The 24901-nt window shown below is 35.2% G+C and overlaps 1 protein-coding gene across 3 annotated transcripts in view; it reads right to left on the reverse strand.

Moving 5' to 3' along the window:
• Positions 1–24901, reverse strand: part of AGMO (alkylglycerol monooxygenase) — a 358966-nt gene that overhangs the window by 137039 nt on the left and 197026 nt on the right. For all 3 annotated transcript variants that reach the window (XM_059171270.1, XM_059171268.1, XM_059171269.1), the window contains one exon: positions 13270–13375. In XM_059171270.1, the coding sequence (XP_059027253.1) occupies positions 13270–13375 (106 nt within the window). The remainder of the gene's footprint in view (positions 1–13269; positions 13376–24901) is intronic.

Raw genomic sequence — 24901 nt, forward strand, 5'->3', positions numbered from 1 at the left:
GTTCCTTCCCAAGGTCTTTAAGATCTAAACACTACTCTCCATTACTTAGCAGGGACTTCTGGTACCCTGAAAGGAATATACCTGATATCCATCTCTTGGGGGACCAAGTATATGCATCTTTTCACACCGAATGTGTCCTCAAGGTTGATCTCCAAGACCCACAATCAGGGCCTGTGAGACAAAGAAGCACCTCTCTGTGAGTTTTCAGGTTGTTACTTATCTTAATTTTTTTTTCTGATCATGTGATTTATTTATTTTATTTTTAGTTTCAAGTTTTTATTTAAATTCCAGTTAATTAATATACAGTGTAACATTAGTTTGAGGCACAAAGTCTTTTTTTTTTTCCTTTTTACTTATCTTGATTTCACTTGTTTGTTTTGACCTCATTCAAATGAATCTTTTGGGATGGAATTAGGATGGAAATGTGAGTGCTAGAAGTGATTCTGACAATCACATTAAAGCTAAATATCCCTATATTGCTGAATAATCACATTTAATGACATTTTTATAGGGATTCAATTTTTCAGATATGATTTTTTTGAGTTAGGGTTATTATTTTTACTAGTATTTTTATTTCAAAAACTTATGACCTTTTAAATTGGGTATTTCTATTTCTGGGTATTTTTAACTTTAGGGTTTCCTATTATTATAGTGAAAACTTTTCCATTTAAAATAAGCATATTTAAATTTTAAAAGATGAGGTAATTAAAGAAAAATATTGAGATGAATCAAAGTGACCTGCAGATATATCACAGTTATTCTTTTTTTTTTTTCTGTAGAAGTAGGTTTCTTCCAAGAAATTCCTAACTATGCAAATGAAAAAAGTTACACAATTTTTCTCATGACTCTTATCAGAAATAAAGTAAGCTGCTGTATTTTAGAGCTGTAATTTTATTTATCCATATATTCTTTTTATTAGCATAACTTCCAAAATTGAGGAATGAGCCGTTAGTGGCAAATGACTATGTCTATGAATATTTCACTGAGGGCCCTATAGGTTATGGTAAAGGGTTTGGATTTTATCCTAAATGCCATCTAAAGCTATTTAGCAATTTAAATTACATTTATCATGTTATACATATAAAATGTATTGGAGAGTATCAAAAAAAGAGTAAGGTGAATGAATATTTAGGAATATACTGTAGCAGACCTAACAAGACATTCTGGTGCTTTATATTAAGATGTGACAAAGGGGATGAAGTCTAAGAAGTATCTTGGAGTAGAAGCCACAGAAGTTGCTGATGGGTGGCAAAAGAGAAGGTAAAACAAGAATGATTCCTAGATATATGAAATGAATGGAAGTGTCTGTGGTGCCTATTTATTAAGATGCAAGTCTACTGAGATGGAATAGGATATGTAGGAGAATGCATTAAGAGCTCACATTTGTATATGCAATGTGCCTATGTCATTCAAGAGAAGATCTTAAATAGGTAACAGAATGTGTGAGTTTATATCTGAGGTTAGAGTTCCGATCGGGGATACAATATTGGGAGTCATCTCCACATTGATGGTGTTTAAAGAAAGAAAAATAGGTAAGGGTGGACAGGGAAGAAAGCAGGATCCAGGACCAGGCTCTAAAGAATGCCAATCCCTTTTGTTCTTAGCCAGTGTTTATTGAATTTTCTATCACTTCCAACTAAATGAATCCAGACTTAAAAAAAAAGAACACCAACACTACTGACACATAACAGTAGCTAAAAAATTCAAGTAATGATTCACAGTATAGCACATTAAAGGCACAGGTTCGAGACTGTCTGGGTTGGAATCCTGTCTCTCCTATATAAAGGATTGTGGCCTTGGGCAACTTGTCAATTTCCTCGTCTGTTAAATGTGACATATAGTAGCATCTACATTATAAAGTTGTTATGAGTATTTAAGGAAATAATATTTACAAACCACTTAGAATACTACCTGTAGCATTATTTTTTTTTTAAAGATTTTATTTATTTATTTGACAGACAGAGATCACAAGTAGGCAGAGAGGCAGGCTGAAAGAGAGAGAGGAAGAAGCAGGCTCCCTGCCGAGCAGAGAGCCCGATGTGGGACTCGATCGTAGGACCCTGGGATCATGACCTGAGCCGAAGGCAGCGGCTTAACCCACTGAGCCACCCAGGCGCCCCTACCTGTAGCATTATTAAACTAAAATTACCTATGATATTTATTGGTAAAAATTTAAATAAATGATGGTATAGCCAGAAAGGTTACATATGGATATAGTTTAACTGAAGCTTTCTGATTAGTTTAGTAATAAATACACAAATAAAAAGTTAAAAACTCCTCATTCTGTTCCTTTCTTGTTAAGCTAAGCAGATGACATGATTATGTAGAAAATCTGAAAGAATCAACAAAAAACTGCTGGGACTAATAAGTGATTAGGATAAGGTTGCAGGGTACAGGTTAATATAAAAAGTCAATCATTCTCCTATATAACAGGAACAAACCAGTGGAATTTGAAAATAAAAGTGCAATGCCATTTACATTAAAACTAAAAAAGTACTCAGGCAATAAATCTAATAAAATACTGTATATACAAGTTCTGTATGATGAAAATTATAAAACTTCAAGAATGAAATGAAAAACTAAATAAATGGAAGGGGTGTCTGGGTGGTTCAGTGGGTTGGTTAAGCATCCAACTCTTCGTTTTGGCTCAGGTCATGATCTCAGGGTTGTGAGATAGAGCTCTACATGGGCTCCACACTCAGCGGGAGTCTGCTTGAGATTCTCTTTCTCCCTCTTCCTTGGCCCCTCCCTCCCCACACTGTCTTTCAAATAAATAATCTTAAAAAAAAAAAAAACACCCACGAAATAAATGGAGAGATAGTCTGCATTCAGGTATAGAAAGACTCAATATTGTCAGTTCTTCCAAATAGATTCAATATGGTCACCATCAAAATCCCAGTAAGTTTATTTGTAATATTGACAAACTGATTCTAGTTTAAGTGAAAAGGCAAAAGACCCAAAACAGCCAACACAATTTTGAAGGAGAAGGACACTGTTGGTGGACTGACTTTAAGACTTACTGGAAAGCAACCATGATCAAGGCAGTATGGTATTCATGAAAGAAAAGGCAGTTATATCAATGGAACAGAATAGAGAGCAAGAAAATGGCCCAAAAATACAGTCAAACGATCTTTGACAAGGAAGTAAGGACAATACAGTGGAGCAAAGACGGTCTTTTTAAAGAAAGGTGCTGAAAGAGATGGACATTCACATACACACAAATGAATCTGACACAGACATAATTTTTACAAAAATTTACTAAAAAATCACAGATTTAATTTAAAAGTGAAAAACTATAAAACTCCTAGAAGATAACATAGGAAAGAACATAGATGATCTTGGGTATGTTTTTTTAGATACAACATCAAAGACACACTCCATCAAAAAAATAATTTATAAGCTGAATTTTTTAAATTAAAAACTTCTGCTATGCAAAAGACAATATCAGAAGAATGAGAAGATAAGTTACAGACTGGGGGAAAAGATTTCCTAAAGACACACTGGATGAAGAAAAATCACCTAAAATATACAAAGAACTCTTAAAACTCAACAATAAAAAAAAAAAAAACCCAGAATTTCAAAAAATGGGCCAAAGATCTTAACGGACATCTCACCAAAGAACACACAATCATACAAAAAGATGCTCCACATTATGTCAACAGGGAATGCAAATTAAAACAATGAGATATCCCTATACACCTATTAGAATGGCCAAAATCTGGATCACTGTTAACACTGAATGCTGGTGAGGATATGGAGCAAAAGAAATTCTTATACAGGGATGCAAAATGGTACAGTCATTTTTGAAGACAGTTTGGAGATTTCTGACAAAACTAAGTATACTCTTAGGATCCAGCAGTGGTCCTTTTTGGTATTTACCCAAAGGAAATAGAAACTTATGTCCACATAAAAACCCGCACAGGGATATTTATAGCATTGTTATTCACAATTGCCAAAACTTGGAAGGAACCAAAATGTCCCTTAGTAGGTGAATGAATAAATAAACTGTGTTATATCCAAACAATGGAAAATTGCTCAGCACCAAAAAAAAAAAAAAAAAAAAAAGGAGCTATGAACCCATGAAAAGACATGAAGAAAACTTAGATGCATATTATTAAGTGAAAGAAGACAATCTGAAAATATTTTATACTCACTGATTCCAGCTCTATGACTAAAGGCAGGACTATGGATACAGTGAAAAGATCAGTGGTTGTCAGCGATTAAGGAGTATAGGTAGTGATGACTAGGCAGAGCACAGAAGAATTTTAAGGCAGTGGAAATACTCTGTATGATTCCATAATAATGGATACTTGTTACTTTACATGGGTCCAAACTATAAATTTTCAACACCAACAGAGCACCATAAGGAAAATTATGGGCTTTGGGTGCCTCTGATGTGTCAAGCTAGGCTCATCAGTTGTAACAAATGCACTATTCTGGTGGAGGATGTTGATAACGGAAGAGGCAGTGCATGCGTGGGGGCCAGAGGTAGATAGGAAATCTCTACCTTCCCCTCAGTTTTTCTGAAAAACTTAAATTGGTCTAAAAAATTAGTCTCAATTTAAAAAAATCATGGTTTTATGACATCATTTCAGTTACTTTACGGTGATACGTCCTATAAATAGTAGCCTTGGAAGCACAGCTGGTGGGGGCACATCCCATCCATGTTATGCTGCCCCCTGGCATTGCCAACAGCATTCAAGCATCTAACTGAAGCTCTCACTTCTCTCTGGTTGTCCAGACCTATCTTTTATATATTTCATCTTAACTCCTATTACAAAACTCTGAACAGGTAAAGTTGGCTGAAAAAAAAAAAAAAAGACTTCATGATATGGAATTAAAGATAATATATGTTCATTAAAAAATGCAAAAATCTCTGGGGCGCCTGGGTGGCTCAGTGGGTTAAGCCGCTGCCTTCGGCTCAGGTCATGATCTCAGGGTCCTGGGATCGAGGCCCGCATCGGGCTCTCTGCTCAGCAGGGAGCCTGCTTCCCTCTCTTTCTCTCTCTGCCTGCCTCTCCATCTACTTGTGATTTCTCTCTGTCAAATAAATAAATAAAATCTTTAAAAAAAATGCAAAAATCTCAAAGAAAAAAAAATAGAGTCACAATACATAAGCACAACCACTAATGAAATGTCAGTGTTTTCTTCCCATTTACCTTCTCTGCATTGAACTGTTTGTGCAAAACAGATTAAGAACCCTATCAGCAAGAAGATAACCATGAAATCAATAAACAAAATCCCATCAAATATAATTGAATTTGGAGAGCCATGGCCACTTTCAACTTTTCCTCCTAGATTCTGCCCATCTTAGTTCATGGTAACTCCATTCTTTTATTTTCTCAGATCAAAACCACTGTAGTCATTCTCAACTCTTATTTGTTTTTTCCATTTTCTCATCTGACCTGTGAGCAAATCTTGCCTTTTCTACTTTAAAATTGCTTCCTGAATCTGACTACTTCTTACATTCTCTAGGACACTAACCTCTCACCTTCACATTTACAATAGTGTCCTAACTGTTGCCCTTGCGTTCTCTCCCTATACCCCAGTTTTGTTGTCCTCAATTCAGCCACTAAGTCAGTTCATACATGTCCTCTGTTCCAACTCTCCAGGGGGGTGATTTTACCTGGAGTAAAGTGGTAATTACAATGACCAAAAGGGCTTATATGGTCTGACCCCCATTATTGCTCTGACTGTATTATCTACCACTTTTCCTCTTGCTTATTCAGTTGCAAACACGTTCATGTGCATGATCGGACACCCTACCTTGGCACCTTGGCACTTGATGTTGCCTTTACCTGCCCGTCCACAGGAACCCATATGGTTTTTGCCCCATTAGGTCTTAACTGAAATGCTACCAGCCTTTCTCGGGTACCATGTTCTGAAAACTTTTGCCTCCTCCAACCCTGATTTATTTTTAACATGGTCATTATCATTATCTACCAAGCCATATATCTGAGTAAAAACATATATGTGTATGTGTATAAGTATTTGTCTGAGTTATTGTGTGCATCCTCCCCAACTGTGGCGGACAGAGATTAGGGTGGCCACATGATCCCCATCCTTGCTGTTCACGGTCTGTTAGCCTGTACAATCTCTTCCCCTAGAGTGTGGGTGAGGCTCTGACTTGCTTCTAGCCAACAGAATATAGCCTAGATGAAGGGATTTTGCAGCTGAAATTAGGACCTGAAATCAGTTGTTTTCATTTGATAAAACAGGAGATTATCTTGGAGGAAGGTAGCTTCATCAGCAAAATCTCTTAAGCAGAGCAGTTGAGCCCTTCCTGAAGAAAAGTTCTCCTTGCAGGCTTGATGAAGTAAGCAGCCATGTTGAGGGTACCCACATGGCATGGACCTGCAGGCAGCCTCCGGCACCTGCTAGCAGCCTCTGCTCAAAAGCCAGCATAAAGCTGGGGTCCTAAGTCATACAGCTGCAAGGAAATGAGCTCTGTCAACAACGTGAATGAGCTTGGAAGTGGATTTTTCCGTCCTTGAGCTCCAGATGAGAACACAATCTGGCCAAGACTTACCTTAAATGCAGCCTCTTGAGACCCTAACAGAGTTTTGAGCAAAACTGTGCCTGACCTCCTGACCCACGGGAACTGTTAGATAATAAATGTGTGTTGTTTTAAGCCACTTAATTTGTGGTAATTTGTTACACAGCAATCAAAAATTAATACACTGATTAAAAGCTAATCTCCACAAAGACAAGGTTTTGCTCTGTTTTTACTGGACCAGGTGTCCCAGTAAGTGTGGAATAAATGTTTCTGCACCATTGAAAGTATTAGGCAAGCTGGTTCGATCTTCCATAGGCGTTTACCTCCTATCAGGATCCACACTTTGGGCTGTTGTTACTAGGCACCTGCTATCACTTGAGCAGTCCGTGGTCTCCCCTGCTTCTGGACTTTTCATTTGTACTCTCCCTTAAGTCAAGTGCTTTCCACCTTTCCCCCCAAGTTCTTACTGTTCAAATTCTACCCAGCTCTTGTGCACACCTTCAGCAGATACAAGTTGGTTTACCATCTAGGAGTGATGTTTGAATAACACAAACTAAAAACTATAAATCAGATTTTAGAATTTTTCTGAGGTCTAAATTTAAAGCCATTCTTCAAATTCCAAAAGTTCTTCTGAAATCAACTCAAATTATTTGGCCACTAATAAGCAGATATTTTCAGGTTCATATGTTCATTGTTTCTAATGCCCTCGTTTTAAAAACATTATTTTAAATGTGTCTGTATAGTTGGTGTATGTATGTGTGTTTATAATTTATATGGATATAATTATTATAAATAATACTCACTACTTATTTACCAGGTATCACACTATGTTCTACCTCCTTTAGTCTTTTGAATATCGAAACAACCCCTAGGGCATTTTAATTCTTTTTGCTGAGGGGAAAAAGCTAGGGAGCTAAGCTGTGGTTATTTTAGGTAACTTCCTGAGGACTACACAACCAAATGACAGAGCTGGGAATGACAGATTTGTGTGAATTCAAAGCCAATTCTTTCTCCAGTACCTTAATTATCTTCCCAATTAACTAAAAAGTTACATGAAACAAAGAGATACAGGATCAAAATATCTGTAAACAAGTATTTCCCATGCTCTTATATACATATATACTTGTCAAATATAGCTATTTATGTTTGATTTTGCTATCTTCCTCTTTAAAGGCTTATCAGGTTAGACATTTTTAAAGCTACTGATGCAAGAAAAAGAAATCAACCATAATTTCGTAGGCACATCTTAGAAAGAACAAATTACACATGAGCTAGTAGAAAAAAAAATGTCTATGCTGGCCATTAGTGAGAAATGAATGAAGGAAAGAAAGAAGGGATTGTCTTTCCATCAAATTTCCTGTGAATGAGGGGTACCTGGGTGGTTCAGTTGGTTAGGCATCTGCCTTTGGCTCAGGTCATGATACTAGGGTCCTGGAACTGAACCCTACAACAGGCTCCCTGTTCAGTGGGGAACCGGCTTCTCCCTCATCCTCTGCTCCTCTCCTCCCCTCAATGAATAAATAAAATCTTAAAAAAAATAAAAAAAAATAGGGGTGCCTGGGTGGGTCAGTGGGTTAAAGCCTCTGCCTTCGGCTCAGGTCATGATCCCAGAGTCCTGGGATTGAGCCCCGCATTGGGCTCTCTGCTCAGCAGGGAGCCTGCTTCCCCCTCTCTCTGCCTGCCTGCCTCTCTGCCTACTTGTGATCTCTGTCAAATAAATGAATAAAATCTTTAAAAAAAAATGTTTAAAAAAATCAGGGGTGCCTGGGTGACTCGGTCAGTTAAACGTCTGCCTTCAGCTCAGGTCATGTGCTCAGGGTCCTGGGATTGAGCGCTGAGTCAGACTCCCACTCATGAAGGAGTCGGCTTCTTCCTCTCCTCCCTGTTTGTGCTCTCTCCCTTGCTGTCTCTGTCATTATCTCTGTCTCTCTCGCAAATAAATAAATAAAATCTTAAAAAAAAAAAAATCCAGAATCATAACATAGACAACTGGGTCAATAAAGCCCCATCTTTTTTTAAATTCTTCTTTTTTTTTTTTAGATTTTATTTATTTATTTGATAGACAGAGATTACAACTAGGCAGGGAGGCAGGCAGGGAGAGAGGAGGAAGCAGGCTCCCCGCTAAGCAGAGAGCCTGATACAAGGCTCAATCTCAGGACCCCGAGACCATGATCCGAGCTGAAGGCAGAGGCTTTAACCCACTGACCCACCCAGGAGCCCCGAAGCCCCATCCTTTCTAACTCCCATCAACTTCCATAGAGTACCATTTCCTGTCCAATCACCTCTATAAACTATACACTCCTAGAGAAATTAAAGAACAATATTTGGGATGCACTGAAAGAGCATTTAGTGATATAACTTATTGTAACAGGAATCTGCTTCTCCCTTTCCCTCTGCTACTACCTCCCGTCACTCATGCTCACTCTCTTTTATGCACTCTCTGTCTCATGCACTCTCTCGCCATCAAGAAAATAAAGTCTTTAAAGAAAAACTAAATTTTTTAAAATTAAAAAATTTCCTATGAATGACAAAGCAAGTAAAAGAAGAAAAAGGTTGGGGCACCTAGGTGGCTCCGTAGGTTGAGCATGGGACTCTTGGATTTTAGCTTAGGTCATAGTCCCAGAGTCACAGGATCAAGTCCCATATCAGGATCCCTGCTCTGTGTGGAGAGTGCTTGAGATTCTCTTTCCCTCTCCCTCTGCACCACACCCCCTTCCCCGCTCATGATCTCCAAACAAACAAACAAATAAATAATCTCCTTTTTTAAAAAAAGTATATGAATTGGTGGTCAAAATATTAACTGACCTAGCTAAAGAAATATGCAAAGGTATGGACTAACCACTGCACACACTAAATAAACAACTATGCATTTCTATAGTAGTTAATTCTATTTATAAATAGTCCAAGCACCACTCCCTTTCTTCATATTCTTGTGGACAGAAGCTAAAGGGAATAAATCTTCTACATACTGGTCACAGGATCAAAGTTAAATTCTACTTTGTACTTCTGACTCAGAATTGTAATTACCTGGTTTATAATCTAAGTAAAAAGTTGAAGATCAATTTTCCATTCCGTGTGTGCTTGCGTATATTTGTTTAAAGCTGTAGGTACAGCCAGCAGTACAAACATAACATAGAAGGACAGTTACTGTGCAAATCTATGGCATCTGACTTACATAATGAAGCAGTATAACAGAAAAACTTCCAACAAGCCTTCTAGATAAATAGAGAAAAGTCACAGGGTTACAAGCTGATGTTGCCAAAATATACAACACTGATTTATAAAAGAAGGGATTAACTGCTTCAATGACACTGATTCTAATGATAGCTTCAAAGAAAAATGATGAGAACATTGTGTCCTTATAACATAATCGCCCCTGATTCCTACTGAATGTAGTCACTGAGGCCATATTTATTAGGTTTTTATCCTCCTTATGTGGGGCAAAGAATTAGTTCTATTAATACTATGATAAATAGTAAACATTTACATAAAGTTCTAATGTAAAGAAAACACAAATATGAAATTCGCAATTAAGAATTTAAGAACTGGGGGCGCCTGGGTGGCTCAGTGGGTTAAAGCCTCTGCCTTCGGCTCAGGTCGTGATCCCAGGGTCCTGGGATCAAGCCCCACATCGGACTTTCTGATTGGCGGGGAGTCTGCTTCCCCCTTTCCCTCTGCCTGCCTCTCTCCCTCTGCCTGCCTCTCTGCCTACTTGTGATCTCTGCCAAATAAATAAATAAAATCTTTAAAAAAAAATTTAAGAACTGATAACTAGGTTTTTTAAAATTTTGAATTTAAATTAAAAAACATACAAATTGATGACTAGTAATTTATACTTTTCTTGAACTCTAAAAAGAAGTGGAAGAAAAGGTTGGTTCACAGGTAAAATGTAGATAAGGAAATACTTGCCCAGTCTTTACCATATAGTTATTGACCTCTGGTCAGAGAAGACTTGTTCAGTTTTACCAATGGGAATTCAATGGTTAAAATAATAATGATGATGATAATACTCTAATAATAATAGCAGCAATAATAATCTAATTATGGAGTACTAATAGTAATACAAACAAGGATAGTAACCAAAATGTATCAGGTGCTTCTATGTGCTATCCTTTGTGTCATTAAATTTTTGCACAAAACCATGTAAGCAGATAGTATTAACACACCATGTTAAGGAAATGTTTTGGCAAATCACAGTCAATATTTACTTTTGAAGAATCGGTGGCCTGTGTGCCTGGACAGGACAGGTTCTGGAAAGAGTAGATGAGCAGCCAGAAAGATTTTGCCATTTTGTCTTCCCTCCCTTGAATCATAAACTAAAGATAGTTCAGAGGTAACACTGAAGCCACTAGTCTTCAAAACATTTTTTGCAGTCAAATTGACAAGAACTTTTTTTTTTTTTTGTCTTTACATTTTTCAAAGTAGCTTTGCTATACTGCATCTCTATTTTTTATCTAAATTCCTTGAGGTTGGTTGAGTATTGCTATCATTACATGGAAGAAAATGTTGCTAGATAATTAAGAGTTACAGTATCAAACTGTCTGAGTTTGTATCCTGACTTGTTCACTTATTAGTTATGTTAATTGACAGGTTTTCAACTTCTCTGTAACTCAATTTTTTAATTATAAAAATAATAGTAGCTACACTGATATGAAGATTAAATGAAGTAAAAGAAGTAAGGCATTTAGAACACCATAAAATCTCAGTGCATATTAACTTCCATCAAACCTATTTTACAGGTAAACAATGTGAGGCACAGAGTCTTGTGTCTAAGAATTCATAATCATGACTTTTAGGTCCAACATTATTTGCTCCTCTGTGACAGTTGTTCTCAAACTTGACTTTTGGATCCTGAGGCAAACCAAAGTATTAATCCATGGGATCTTTCATTTCACATAAAATGATAAGAATGGCATCTAATATTTATTGAGCATGTACTGTATGTTACACAATGTGCTAAATCTCTTACGCAGATTCTCCTTTAATCCTCAAAATTCTATTAGATAGACCTTAATACTTCAGCCATTTATAGACAAGGAATGCAAGACAAATAATATTTAAGCTGAAAAATACTAGTAAGTTTCTGAGTTAGAAATCTAATTCAGGCAATGTGGTTTCAAAGCTCAGGTCTTAGCCACTCATGTTCACCTATTGATTAAAATAAGTAAATGGATAGCATCTCACCACTAGAATTCATCACACTCAAAAGCTGGACATACTACACTGTTCTCCACTATCCTATCATCAAAGAACCCCAAATGCAATGTCATTCTATAACCCTACATTCCCACTTATTTATACCATGGCTACCTTAAAGAACCCACATTCTCTGCTTCTGGAGCATTTAAGATAAACTACCATAGCATACCCAAGAGTAGATTCACTTAGTGGAATTATTTTCTTTCATACATATAATTATATCTTCCCTCATTAGAGTGTGAAAATGCTATTCTTTGATTTTTAATATTTTATTTTTTTGGCATGTGTATTTCTGAATTTCATTAAATATGTGTAAATTACATTTCCTCATTTTGTTTTTAGGCTATAATCTCAAGAAACAATATAAGTACCCATCATATAAACTTTATTTAGTGCCTATTTAAATGCAAAATGTATTAGGATGGATGATATCTAGTATCCTGATACTAACATTTTATTCCTCATTTCTTAAATTTACATGACTTTTAAAATAAGAAATATATTCAGGTGGTACAGAAATTTAAAGGTGTTAAAGAATATTAACTTAATGTTAAAATCTTTCCCATATTTCTTTCTCCTAGTTACACAATTTGCCTTCCCATAGGCAATGATATATTAAATTCTAATTTATCTTTCCATATATATATATATATATATATATATATCTGGAACACACATTATGTTTATGTGTGTGTCTGTGTGTATATATATACATATATCTTCCTTAATTTTTATACTCATATGCCTTGTATGGTAGCACCAAATTGTTTTCCAAAGAGTTTGTTCCAATTTACTATTGCTACTAAATTATAAAAGCACCTGTTTTAGTCTTTCCACTGATGTTAGCAGCATGTTTGCGTTTACATTTCATGTTTAAATAAGGTGACATATTGCATATTCTGGGTATGTTAGCAGGCTGCTCAGCACCCAAGTTAAATGATAAAACCCTTAATTTAAAAGAACAAAACCATGTCCATTAAAAGTTTAGTGATGAGAATAAAAATTTTTTCACAGTTGCTTAAGACCTGAGATAATAAACATATACCCCCAACTTTTTGGAAGTTCTGGGAAGATAAGTTTTAATCATCACAGAAGGTCAAATCATATTTTTCAGCTATAGAAAAAATCTCAATAATATCAATAGTTTTATTTCTATAGCATCATCATCTCTTATGGATAACTGATAAGGCATTTTAATCAAATCTTTACCTTAAAAGCCTAAAAAGAAAAATCTCAAATGGAAGAATCTCTGTCAATAACTTTCTGTAATTTTTTTACTTGCTGAAAAACCAACTATGTGGCCTAATTTTTATTTACAAACATATGCAATATAACTTGTCCAACAATTCTATGAAGTTAATGGTATCAATGCAAATTTAAAAACCAGAAAGCTGAAACTCAACAGTATTAACTGGCACCAGGTGACACAATTAATATGGTATGGTAAGTAAGTGGATAGGTTAAGTTTCCCACAAGTACTAGTCACAAAATAAACAAAAGCATTATTGAATTAATGGATTAAATATGCAATAGATGTATAATCACACTATAGCCTCCTAAAACAAATGTCTTACCTCAAAAGCAAATGACAAAGAGGGAATGAAAGGCTTCAGATGACCGAATTTATACAACATTAGGAATACCAAGCAACGGAAAGTTTCCAGAACAGCCGCCTTAGGTCTGAAATAAATGTCATAAATGTGTATTAGCTTTAAACACACTCTTCATATGTTTACATGTTATAGCTGATACAGTGATACACATTTCTTTTAATTCTCAAGAAATACACAGAATTTTAATGTATTTGAAGAGCATGTGCCTCTGAAGCTGTTTGAAAACAGCCATTAAACTGAGAAATAAAATGCATCTTTTAAAAGAAAATCTGTTCTTCATCAATGTACTGCTCAGTTTGAGCTTTGATGAGTTAGGGTGAAGCATACTTTCAACTAATAAAATACTAAACAACTAAATTTCTAGGATTTAAGGTAGACAAGACTCCTGTCACTCACCTAATAGCATTATACTTCATTCACGTAAAAAATGACTTGTAAGGAGGACTAATACAGTTAGTCACTCTAATATCATGAATTGTCAATTTCTGAAATATTGGGAAAATGGATTATATGTAATTATGCCTATATGATGGGTAGAATAATTATAGACATTTAAAAAATTATTTTGTGACGAATATTTTTGTACATATGGTATTCTTAAAATTCAAACTCTAAGTTAAATAAGCATTTTTTTTTTAAGATTTTATTTATTTATTTGACAGACAGAGATCACAAGTAGGCAGAGAGGCAGGCAGAGAGAGAGAGAGAGAGAGAGAGAGAGGGAAGCAGGCTTCCTGCGGAGCAGGGAGCCCGACGCGGGGCTCGATCCCAGGACCCTGAGATCATGACCCAAGCCGAAGGCAGCAGCCCAAACCACTGAGCCATCCAGGTGCCCCAATAAGCATGTTTTTTATGTATCTGAAAGAGTATTTGATGTCATGTAAAGATAAACATTTATAAATTATCTTGTAATAACAGGAATGAATAGCTACTTTATCAGCTTAAAATAAACTTCATATATATTCATCTAATATTTCTTGGATAAATGTTTTTGTAACAGATAAATACTACTGTTATGACAGGTGAATTTTCTAATTAAAATATTCTTGAATTAATGTCATAAAACAGATATATTATTTACTTAATTTAGAAATAGAGGTATAAAGAGAAATATAAAGAAAATCTAAAGTAATATATTTATTTAACTCAAGTATTTTTTCTGCATCTAATAATTATGGCTGTTTCTTTAAAATTGAATATAATATTTTTAGACAAAAAAGCAAACACTTTTTATGAAGTACTTTAAACTCAGTTAAAACAGGGTAATGGTTTATGATTTGTTTGCATTCAAGTAACATGACTTATCTTTCTGTGAATAAAATATTAAAAATTTTTACCTTCTCAAATAATGCTATATAGTTAGTATAAACTAGTTTTTTTTTTTTAATCAATATCTGGGGAATTTCTGACAGAAAAAAAATTCTGGATAAAGAAGATATGGTCCATATATACAATGGAGTATTATGCCTCCATCAGAAAGGATGAATACCCAACTTTTGCATCAACGTGGATGGGGCTGGAGGATATTATGCGGAGTGAATAATTTAAGCAGAGAGAGTCAATTATCACGTGGTTTCGCTTACTTGTGGAGCATAAGGAATAACACAGAGGACATTGGGAGATGGAGAGGAGAAGGGAGTTGGGGGAAATCGAAAAGGGAGTAGAAGTATGAGAGACTGTGGACTCGGAGGGTGTTGGAGGGGAGGGGGCTGGGGGGCTGGGTGAGACTAGTGGTGGCTATTATGGAGGGCACGTATTGCATGGAGCACTGGGTGAGGTGCATAAAGAATGAATTTTGGAACACTGAAAAAAAACAATTAAAAAAATACGCAGTTTGATGACTTTCAACAAATAAACAATCTTGTAACTACCACTCAATGTCAGCATCGCCAAAGATAACTCTTTCCTCCTCAATATTTCCACCTTCCTTCTACCTGGGAAAGAATAGCTACCTTTTAATGGTAATCATATCCTTTTTAAATCTTTTTTTTTTAAAAGATTTTATTTTATTTTTATTTTATTTATTTGTTGGGAGGGGCCGTGGGGGGAACACACAAGCAGGCAGAGTGGCAGGCAGAGGCAGAGAGAGAAGCAGGCTCCCCACCAAGCAAGGAGCCAGATGTTGGACTTGATCCCAAGACCCTGGGATAATGACCTGAGCTGAAAGCAGTGGCTTAACCGACTGAGCCACCCAGGCATCCCACCATATCCTTTTTAAATTAATATTTTACCACATTAGCATAAATTCTTTAAAATAATTGAATTTTTTTTTTTACTCTTAACAGATGGGATTATATTGTACACCACTTTTTGTACCTAACATCTTTCATTTACTCTTGTTAATGAGATACACCTATGATGTTGCATGTAGTAGCAGTTCATTCTTTTCACTGTTGTAGAGTGTTCCATTGTGTAAATATACCAATATCCATGTATCCATTCACTTCTTAAAGGACATTTGGATTGTTGGCAGCATTTGTTTATCATAAAAAATGCTGTCCAAACATTCTTTTACATGTTCAAATTTAGTAAAATTTTCAGTCTTTCAAATTAGGTATCACAATATAAATTCTCCCTTCAGTGTGTGAACATTTCAATAGGGATTGTCAATACTTTTAGTCATTTGGGATAAAAGGTGTTTGCTATTCACAAAATTTGCAAATGGCATTTTCTATTTGAGGGTTTTATTTTTTACTGTCTTAATGAGAGTAAACTGTTGAAGAATTGATTTTCCTAATGTTAATTACAGCCTAATTAATCACTTTTATCTTTATGACTAGGGATTTTTGTGTACCATTTGATATTATTACCTACTCTAAGGTTATAGAGATATGTTACTATGCTATTTGTTGGAATCTATATTAGTTTTCCACTCACTTTTAAATCCATAAGCGCTGACCCCAGAATTAACTTTTTATGGTGTGAAATATTTGTCAAGTTTATTTTTCTTATTTCTATGTGGAAATCCAATGTTTCCAAGACCATTTATTGAAAAGACAGCCTTTTCCCACAGCTCTGCAGGGACACCTTTTTCACAAATCAAGTCTATATAAATGAATAGATCTGTTTCTAAATTCTGTTCTAATCTTTGTGCCAGTAAAGCATGTCTACTTACTGTAGCTTTATAATAAGTCTTGACAGCCAGTAGAGCAACTACTGCGTTTTTTTTTTTTTTTTTTTTTAAACCTCAGGACTGTGTTGGCTATGATAGGGCCTTTGCATTTCCATATACATATATCTTAGAAAGAACCTACCAAATTCCAGGAAGAAATTTCTTACAATGTTAATTTCAACTGTATTAAATATATAAATAAATTTGGTGAGAAGTCATAATCTTTATAATACTGAGCATTCTAATCTATGGATATAGTTATCTCTCCATTTATTTAGTTCTTTAGTTATTTTTCATAATATTTCAATAGTTTGATCATGTTTTAAAGAGATTTTTTACTCATTTCTTCAAAGTTTTTATTTTAATCTCAGTTAACCTACAGTGTTGTATTAGTTTCATGGGTACGATATTGTGATTTGACAACTCCACACGTCACCTGGGGCTCATCACAAGTGTGCTCCTTAATCTCCATCACCTATTTCATGCATCCTCTTTGGTAACTAACTGTTATCTCTATAATTAAGAGTCTGTTTCTTGCTTTAACTTCCTCTCTCTTTTATTTGCTTTGCTCATTTGTTTGTTTCTTAATTTCACATAATAGTAAAATTATATGGTATTTGTCTATGATTGACTTATTTCACTTAGCATTTCACATATTCTATCCATGTTGTTGCAAATGGCGAGATTTCATTTTTTTAAAATGTGGGAATAATATTCTAATCTATATATGCTATATATATACACACATATATGTATATATATGCATATATATACCAACAAATATAATATAATATTATACATCATATATAAAATATATATTATAAATTATATATAAATATATATTATAAATTATATATCTATATATCTATATATATATCTATATATCTCATCTTCCTTATCTATTCATCAATCAATGGACACTTCCTGAGCAGCTTCCATATCTTGGTTGTTGTACATAATGCTGCTGTAAACATAGGGGTGCATGTATCACTCTGAATTAGCATTTTTGTATTCATTGGTTAAATACCTAGTACTGCGATTACTGTTTTTCCACAGAGGCAGCACCAGTTTGCATTCCTATCAACAATGCAAGAGGATTCCTTTTTCTCACATCCCCATCAACAGCTGCTGTTTCTGATGTTGATTTTAGCCATTCTGATAGGTATGAGTGGTATCACATTGCAGTTTTGATCCTCATTTCCCTGACGACAAGTGATGATAAGCATATTTTCATGTGTCTGTTGGCTAACTGGATGTCTTTAGAGAAATACCTGTTCATGTCTTCTGCCCATTTTTAAATTGGATTATTTGTTTCTTGAGTGTTGTGTTTTGTAAGTTCTTTATGTATTTTGTATACTAACCCTTTATGGGATATATCATTTGCAAATATATTCTCCCATTCCATAGGTGACTTTTAATTTTGTTGATTATTCCTTTGCGTGCAGAAGCTTTTTTATTTTTCTAAGATTTTATTTATTTATTTATTTGACACACACAGAGAGAGAGAGAGAGAGACAGAGGGAACACAAGCAGGGGGAGTGGGAGGGAGAAGCAGGCTTCCTGCCAAGCAGGGAGCCCAATGCGGTGCTTGATCCAAGGACCCTGGGATGGTGACCTGGCCAAAGGCAGATGCTTAATGACTGAAGCACCCAAGTGCTCCCGTGTGCAGAAGCTTTTTATTTTGATGTAGTGCTAACAGTTTATTTTTGGTATTACTTCCCTTGCTTCAAGGGACTTAGCTAGAAAAAAGTTGCTATGGCCGATGTCAGAAAAGTGATTTCTCTTTCAGGATTTTTATAGTTTCAGTCTTACATTTAGGTTTTTAATCTATTTTGAATTTATTTTTGGTGTAAGAGAGTGGTCTGGTTTCATTCTTTTGCATATAGCTGACCAGTTTTTCCAACACCATCTACTGAAGAGACAGACTGTTTTTTCCCCATTGGATATTCTTTCATGCTTTGTTGAAGAATAATTGACCATATAATTGTAGACTTATTTCTGGGTTTTTATTGATTTATGTGTCTATTTTTGTGCCAGTACCATACTATTTGGATCACTAAAGCTTTGTAATATAACATGAAGTCCAGAATTGTGATGCCCCCAGCTTTGCTTTTCAAGACTGCTTTGGCTCTTCATGGTTTTTTGTGGCTCCATATAAATTTGAGAATTTTTTGTTCTAGTTCTATTAAAAAAGAAAAAAAGCTATTGGTATTCTGACAGGGATTGCAGTGAATGCACAGATTGCTTTGAGTCAACATCTTAACAATATTAATTTTTCTAATCCATGAGCATAGAATATCTTTCCATTTCTTTGTGTTATCTTCAATTCCTTTCATCAATGTTTTACAGTTTTCACAATACAGGTCTCTAATCTCTTGGTTAGGTTTATTCCTCCGTACTTTATTATTTTTGATGCAGTTGTAAATGGAACTGTTTTCCTAATTTCTCTTTCTGCTGCTTCATTATTGGTGTATAGAAATGCAACAGATTTCTGTATATTAATTTTATATCTTTGACTTTACTGAATACGTTTTTTGGTGGAGTCTAGGATTTTCTATACACAGTATTACATCATCTGCAAATAGTGAAAGTTTTACTTCTTCCTTAACAATTTGGAGGCTTTTTATTTCTTTTTGTTGTCTGATTGCTGTGGCTAGGACTTCCAGTACTGCATTGAATAGAAGTGGTGAGAGTGGACATCCTTGTCTTATTCCTGACCTTACATGAAAAGCTCTGTTTTGCTCTACTGAGGATTGCATTAGCTATGGGTCTTCTGTATATGGCGTTAATGATGTTGAAGTATGTTCCTTCTATTCCTATCTTATTGAGGGTTTTTATCTTGAATAGATGTACTTTGTCAAATGCTTTTTCTGTATCTATTGAAATGATCATATGGTTCTTATGCTTTCTCTTACTGATGTGATATATCACGCTGATCAATTTGTGAATACTGAACCACCCTTGCCACCCAGGAATAAACCCCACTTCATGCTAGGCAACAATCTTTTGAATGTATTATTGGATTCAATTTCCATTATTTTGTTGAAGATTTTTGAATCTATGTTCATCAGAGATACTGGCCTGTACTTCTTTTTTTTGGTGGGGTCTTTATCTGATTTTGGCATCAGAGTAATGCTGGCCTCATAGCAAGAGCTGGGAAGCTTTCCTTTCTCCTTTATCTTCTGGAATAGTTTGAAAATAATAGGTATTAACTCTTCATTAAATGTTTGGTAGAATTCTCCTCAGAAGCCATCTAGTCCTGGAGTTTTGTTTGGTTATTTGATTTAAAGTCTATTTTCTCCAGTTTTTTTGATTATTGATTTCATTTCTTTTCTGGTTATCAGTCTATTAAAAATTTTCTATTTCTTCTTGTTTCCATTTTGGTAGGCTATATGTTTCTAGGAATTTATCTATTTCTTCTAGGTTGGCCAATTTGTTGGTATACAGTTTTTCATAATATTCTTTTATAATTTTATGTATTTCTATGGTTTTGTTGTTATTTCTCCTCTCTCATTTGTAATTTTATTTACTTGAATCCTTTCTCTTTTTTGCTTGATAAGCCTGGTTAAAGGTTTATCAATTTTATTGATTTTTCAAAGAACCAGCTCCTGGTTTCATTGATCTGTTTTATTGTTTTAAGTTTCTAGATCATTTATTTCAGCTCTAATATTTATTATTTCCTTCCCTCTTCTGGTTTTAGGCTTTATCTATTGTTCCTTTTCTAGCTCTTTTAAGTGTTAAGTTGTTTAGTTGAGATTTTCTTGCTTCCTGAGGTAAGCTTGTATTGCTATAAGCTTTTCTCTTAGGATTGCTATTGTTTCATTCCAAAGGTTTCGAACCATTGTGTTTTCATTTTCATTTCTTTCCATGTGCTTTTTGATTTCTTCTTTTATTTTCTGGTCCATCTATCTATTGTCTATTAACATGTTATTTAATCTCCATGTATTTGTGTACTTTTAAGATTTTTTTTTTTTTTTTGGTTTGTGGTTGACTTTTAGTTTCATAGCATCGTAGTCAGAAAACTTACAACTTTAATCTTTTTCAGTGTTTTGTGGCTTGTTTTGCAGCCTAATATGTGATCTATTCTGGAACATGCTCCATGTGCACTTGAAAAGAATGTGTATTGTGCTGTTTTAGGATGGAATGTTCTGAATACATCTGTTAAACCCATCTGGTCCAGTGTGTCATTCAAAGCCACTGTTTCAATGGATTTTAAACTTAGATGACCTACTGATGTAAGTGGGGGTATTAAAATCCCCTACTATAATTATATTCTTATCAATTACTGCCTTTAACTATTTTATGTATTTGGGTGCTCTCACGTTGGGTGCATAAGTATTTATGATTGTTATCTCTTGTTGGATTATCCCATTTTTATTGCATAGGGCCCTTCTTTGTCTCTTGTTAAAATATTGATTTAAAGTCTATTTTCTCCAGTATAAGTATAGCTACTTAGGGTTTCCTTTGACACTCATTTGCAGGATAAATGTATCTCCATTTCCTCACTTCCATCTTCAGGTGTTTTTAGGACTGAAATGAGTCTCTTCTAAACAGCCTATAGATGAGTCTCTCTTTTAAAAATCCATTTTGTCACTATTTTGTCATTCTATGTCTATTGCCTGGAGTGTTTAGTCCATTTAAATTTAAGTAATTACTGACAAATATGTATTTATTGCCATTTTATTACCTATTTTGTGTTTTTTTTTTCCTGAAGATTTTCTCTGATCCTTTCTTGTCTTATCTGTTTAATGGTTTGCCAGTTTTCTTTAGTGATATATTTGGATCTCTTTCTTTTTATTTATATATTTATTAGTGATTTTTGATTTGTGGTTACCATTTGGTTTGTATATAATTTCTCTTACATATTATATCATCTGTGTCAAGTTGATGGCCATTTTAGTTTGAACGCATTCTTTCTTTACTCCTCTCCTCCTGATATTTTAAGTATTTGGTGGCATATTTTACGTGTGTGTGTGTGTGGTCCATAACTGATATTTTACAAAAATATTCATTTTTGCCACTTTCGTGTTTCCTACCTTAGTACTGTCAGGGTTGGTCTTTCCTTTCCACTCAAAGAATCCCCTTTAATATTTCTGGCAGGGCTGATTTACAGGTCATGAACTCCTTTAGTTTTTGTCTGGGGAACTCTTTATTTCTTCTTCTATTTTGAATGATAACCTTTCTGGATAGATTATTCTCAGCTGTGGATTTTTCCTATTCAGCACTTTGAATATATCATGCAACTCCCTTCTGGCCTGGAAAGTTTCTGCTGAAAAATCTGCTGATAGTCTAATGCGGTTTCCCTTGTAAGTAACTATCTTTTTTCTTGTTGCTTTTAAATTATTTCTTTACCACTACATTTTGCCATTTTAATTATATGTCTTGGTATTTGTTTGTTGGTGTCTTGCTTTTGTTGTTTCTGGGAGTTCTCTGTGCCTCTTGGATCTGGATTTCTGTTTCCTTTCCCAGATTAGGGGAGTTTTCAGATACTTTCTCTTCAAATACATTTTCTGCCTCCTTTTCTTTCTCTTCTTCTGGGACTCCTAAAATGCTAACGTTATTACATTTGATGAAGTCATTGAGTTCCCTAAGTCTAAATTCCTTTTGCATATTTTTTTTCTCTCTTTGTTCAGCTTGATTACTTTCTATTATTCTGTCTTTAAGGTCTTGTTCCTCTGTTTCTTCCAGCCTGTTGTTCATTCCATCAAGCATGTTCCTAATCTCATTTATTGCACTGTTCATCTCTGACTGGTTCTTTTTTCTGTTGTGTCTTCCACTCTTTTCTCTGGTCCAGCAAGTAGCATTATGATCATTGCTTTAAATACCCCAACAGCCATGATATTTATATCTGTTTCACTTAGATCTCTGGCCATGGCCTTGTCCTTATCTTTCATTTGGGACAAATTTTTCTGTATTCTCATTTGTCTAAGTCTCTGTGCCTATTTCTCTTTTTTAAAGAAGTCAGCTATGTCTCCTGTTGTTGAGGGTAATGGGCTTACAAAGTGAGGGTCCTGTAGTGCCCCGCCATGTAGTGCCCCTTGTTCTCTAGGGTCTAGTACTTCCAGAAATATCTCCAGTGTGTGCTGCATGTGCTCTGCTGTTTTGTTCTAGCCATATTTTCTTTCAGGCCAGTCATCTCTAGAGGTTTTCTTTGCCTGTTATAGGCAGTGTATGGTCCCTGGCCTGAATGTGGTGTATTTTAACCAGGTGTGCTCTAGTGTGCTTGGGAGGTAAAACCTGTTAGCAGTGTCACCAGAAATGAGATGTCACAAAACTCTCTGGTTGGGAGATGTAGTATGAGTAAGGATTTTGGCTGGGTTTCTATGCAGAACGCCCACAGCACTGGGACTGGGGCAACCTAAGCTGGAAGGAGGGGCTCACTAAAGCATGGGGGGTAGGACTTGGTTTAAGTAAGTTGGAAAACCAGTGTCTTTGCTTCTCTCAGGTGGTCCTGTTCTTATACTGAGGGGCAATGGAGGGAAATGGCACCTGACAGTTTCTTTGTTCCCAGTGGGGTCTCTCCAAGGATGCTGCCTATCTGGGACAACAAATAACCTCCTTACTGTGTGACCTAGGCAATTTTCAGATTGCTGTTTCCAGGCTTTATGTCTTCAAGCTGTCAGCCCTACCTTTTTTCCAAAGAGCAGCACCAATGCCCCAATGAACCAAACTTGCTGATCTTTAGAAGTCTATGCTTTAAGCCCCTTTCATTGCAAAAACATAAAATTTGACCCCTCTCAGTTTCCAAGCCAATTGCTATGGGATTTATTTTCCCTATACACTTCCCTGTGTGTTAGTTTGTCTCTCACCCTTCTCTTCCATGATGTTTCCCTCCCCACTACAGGGATCAGCAACCATTTTTCTTCTAAACTGCATCTTTGCATTTCCTACTTTCTTCGACGAAGCCTCTTCTCTACCTTTATTTGTGGAGTTTTTTCTGCCAGACATCAGGTTGATTTCTGGGGTATTTTGGATGATTTGATAGTTATCTTGTTGTATTTCTTAGACAAGGTGAGCCTAGGGTCTTCTTAATCTGCTGCCACATTCCCACAGTCTATTCATTTTTTAGGATTGCTTTTTCTTACTTTTTAATGTATTTTGCAATTGCATATAGTTTCTTATTTGCTAGTGCATAAAAATGTAGTTGATAGCCATTTTTCTAAAATTTTCCCCAAATTCATCTATTAATTTGAAAAATTTTCCACTAAATTCTTTGGATTTTTTCATTAATTCATTAGTTATATTTATTAATTAATATAAACTAATTTTTAATTGAGCTATTAATTTCTTTCAAATCCTTATGCCTTTTATTTCTTTTTCTTTCCTTCCTCCATTGATTATTTGTAGCAGAATGTTAAATAATAGCATATCCAACTCATTTTCAATTTCAAAAGAAAATTTTCAACATTTCACTATCACATGTGAAGCTTCCTGTAGAAGTCTGTATCAATACCTTTTACTTCACTTTTATTTTTGCTATATAATATTATAGGTTGGCTGTAATTTTTCTTTCAGCACTATAGAAACATCATTCCCTTCTCTTTTGGCTTTTACTGCACTGGATTGGAATGACTTAGCTATATCTCAGTATGAGCTTCCAAATAAGGCCAGAGGCAGTTTAGATTTTAAACTAATTATATACAATAAGATTGATTTAAAATACCATAAGATATATTATGACAAAATTGATAGCCTGCTTTTTGGCCTGTTTACCTGTACGCATGGGGACAAAAAAAATCTTCATTAAGAAAATGAAACTAGATTCTGTGTCTCTTTGGTTAGGTTTATTCCTAGGTATCTTATGGTTTTGGATGCAATTGTAAATGGGATTGACTCCTTAATATCTCTTTCTTCTGTCTTGCTGTTGGTGTAGAGAAATGCAACTGATTTCTGTGCATTGATTTTATATCCTGACACTTTACTGAATTCCTGTATAAGTTCTAGCAGTTTTGGAGTGGAGTCTTTTGGGTTTTCCACATATAGTATCATATCATCTGCGAAGAGTGATAATTTGACTTCTTCTTTGCCGATTTGGATGCCTTTAATTTCCTTTTGTTGTCTGATTGCTGAGGCTAGGACCTCTAGTACGATGTTGAATAGCAGTGGTGATAATGGACTTCCCTGCCGTGTTCCTGACCTTAGCGGAAAAGCTTTCAGTTTTTCTCCATTGAGAATGATATTTGCGGTGGGTTTTTCATAGATGGCTTTGATGATATTGAGGTATGTGCCCTCTATCCCTACACTTTGAAGAGTTTTGATCAGGAAGGGATGTTGTACTTTGTCAAATGCTTTTTCAGCATCTATTGAGAGTATCATATGGTTCTTGTTCTTTCTTTTATTGATGTGTTGTATCACATTGACTGATTTGCGGATGTTGAACCAACCTTGCAGCCCTGGAATAGATCCCACTTGGTCGTGGTGAATAATCTTTTTAATGTACTGTTGAATCCTATTGGCTAGTATTTTGTTGAGTATTTTCGC

The sequence above is a fragment of the Mustela lutreola genome, chromosome 4, assembly GCF_030435805.1.
Source record: "Mustela lutreola isolate mMusLut2 chromosome 4, mMusLut2.pri, whole genome shotgun sequence".
Taxonomy (NCBI): domain Eukaryota; kingdom Metazoa; phylum Chordata; class Mammalia; order Carnivora; family Mustelidae; genus Mustela; species Mustela lutreola.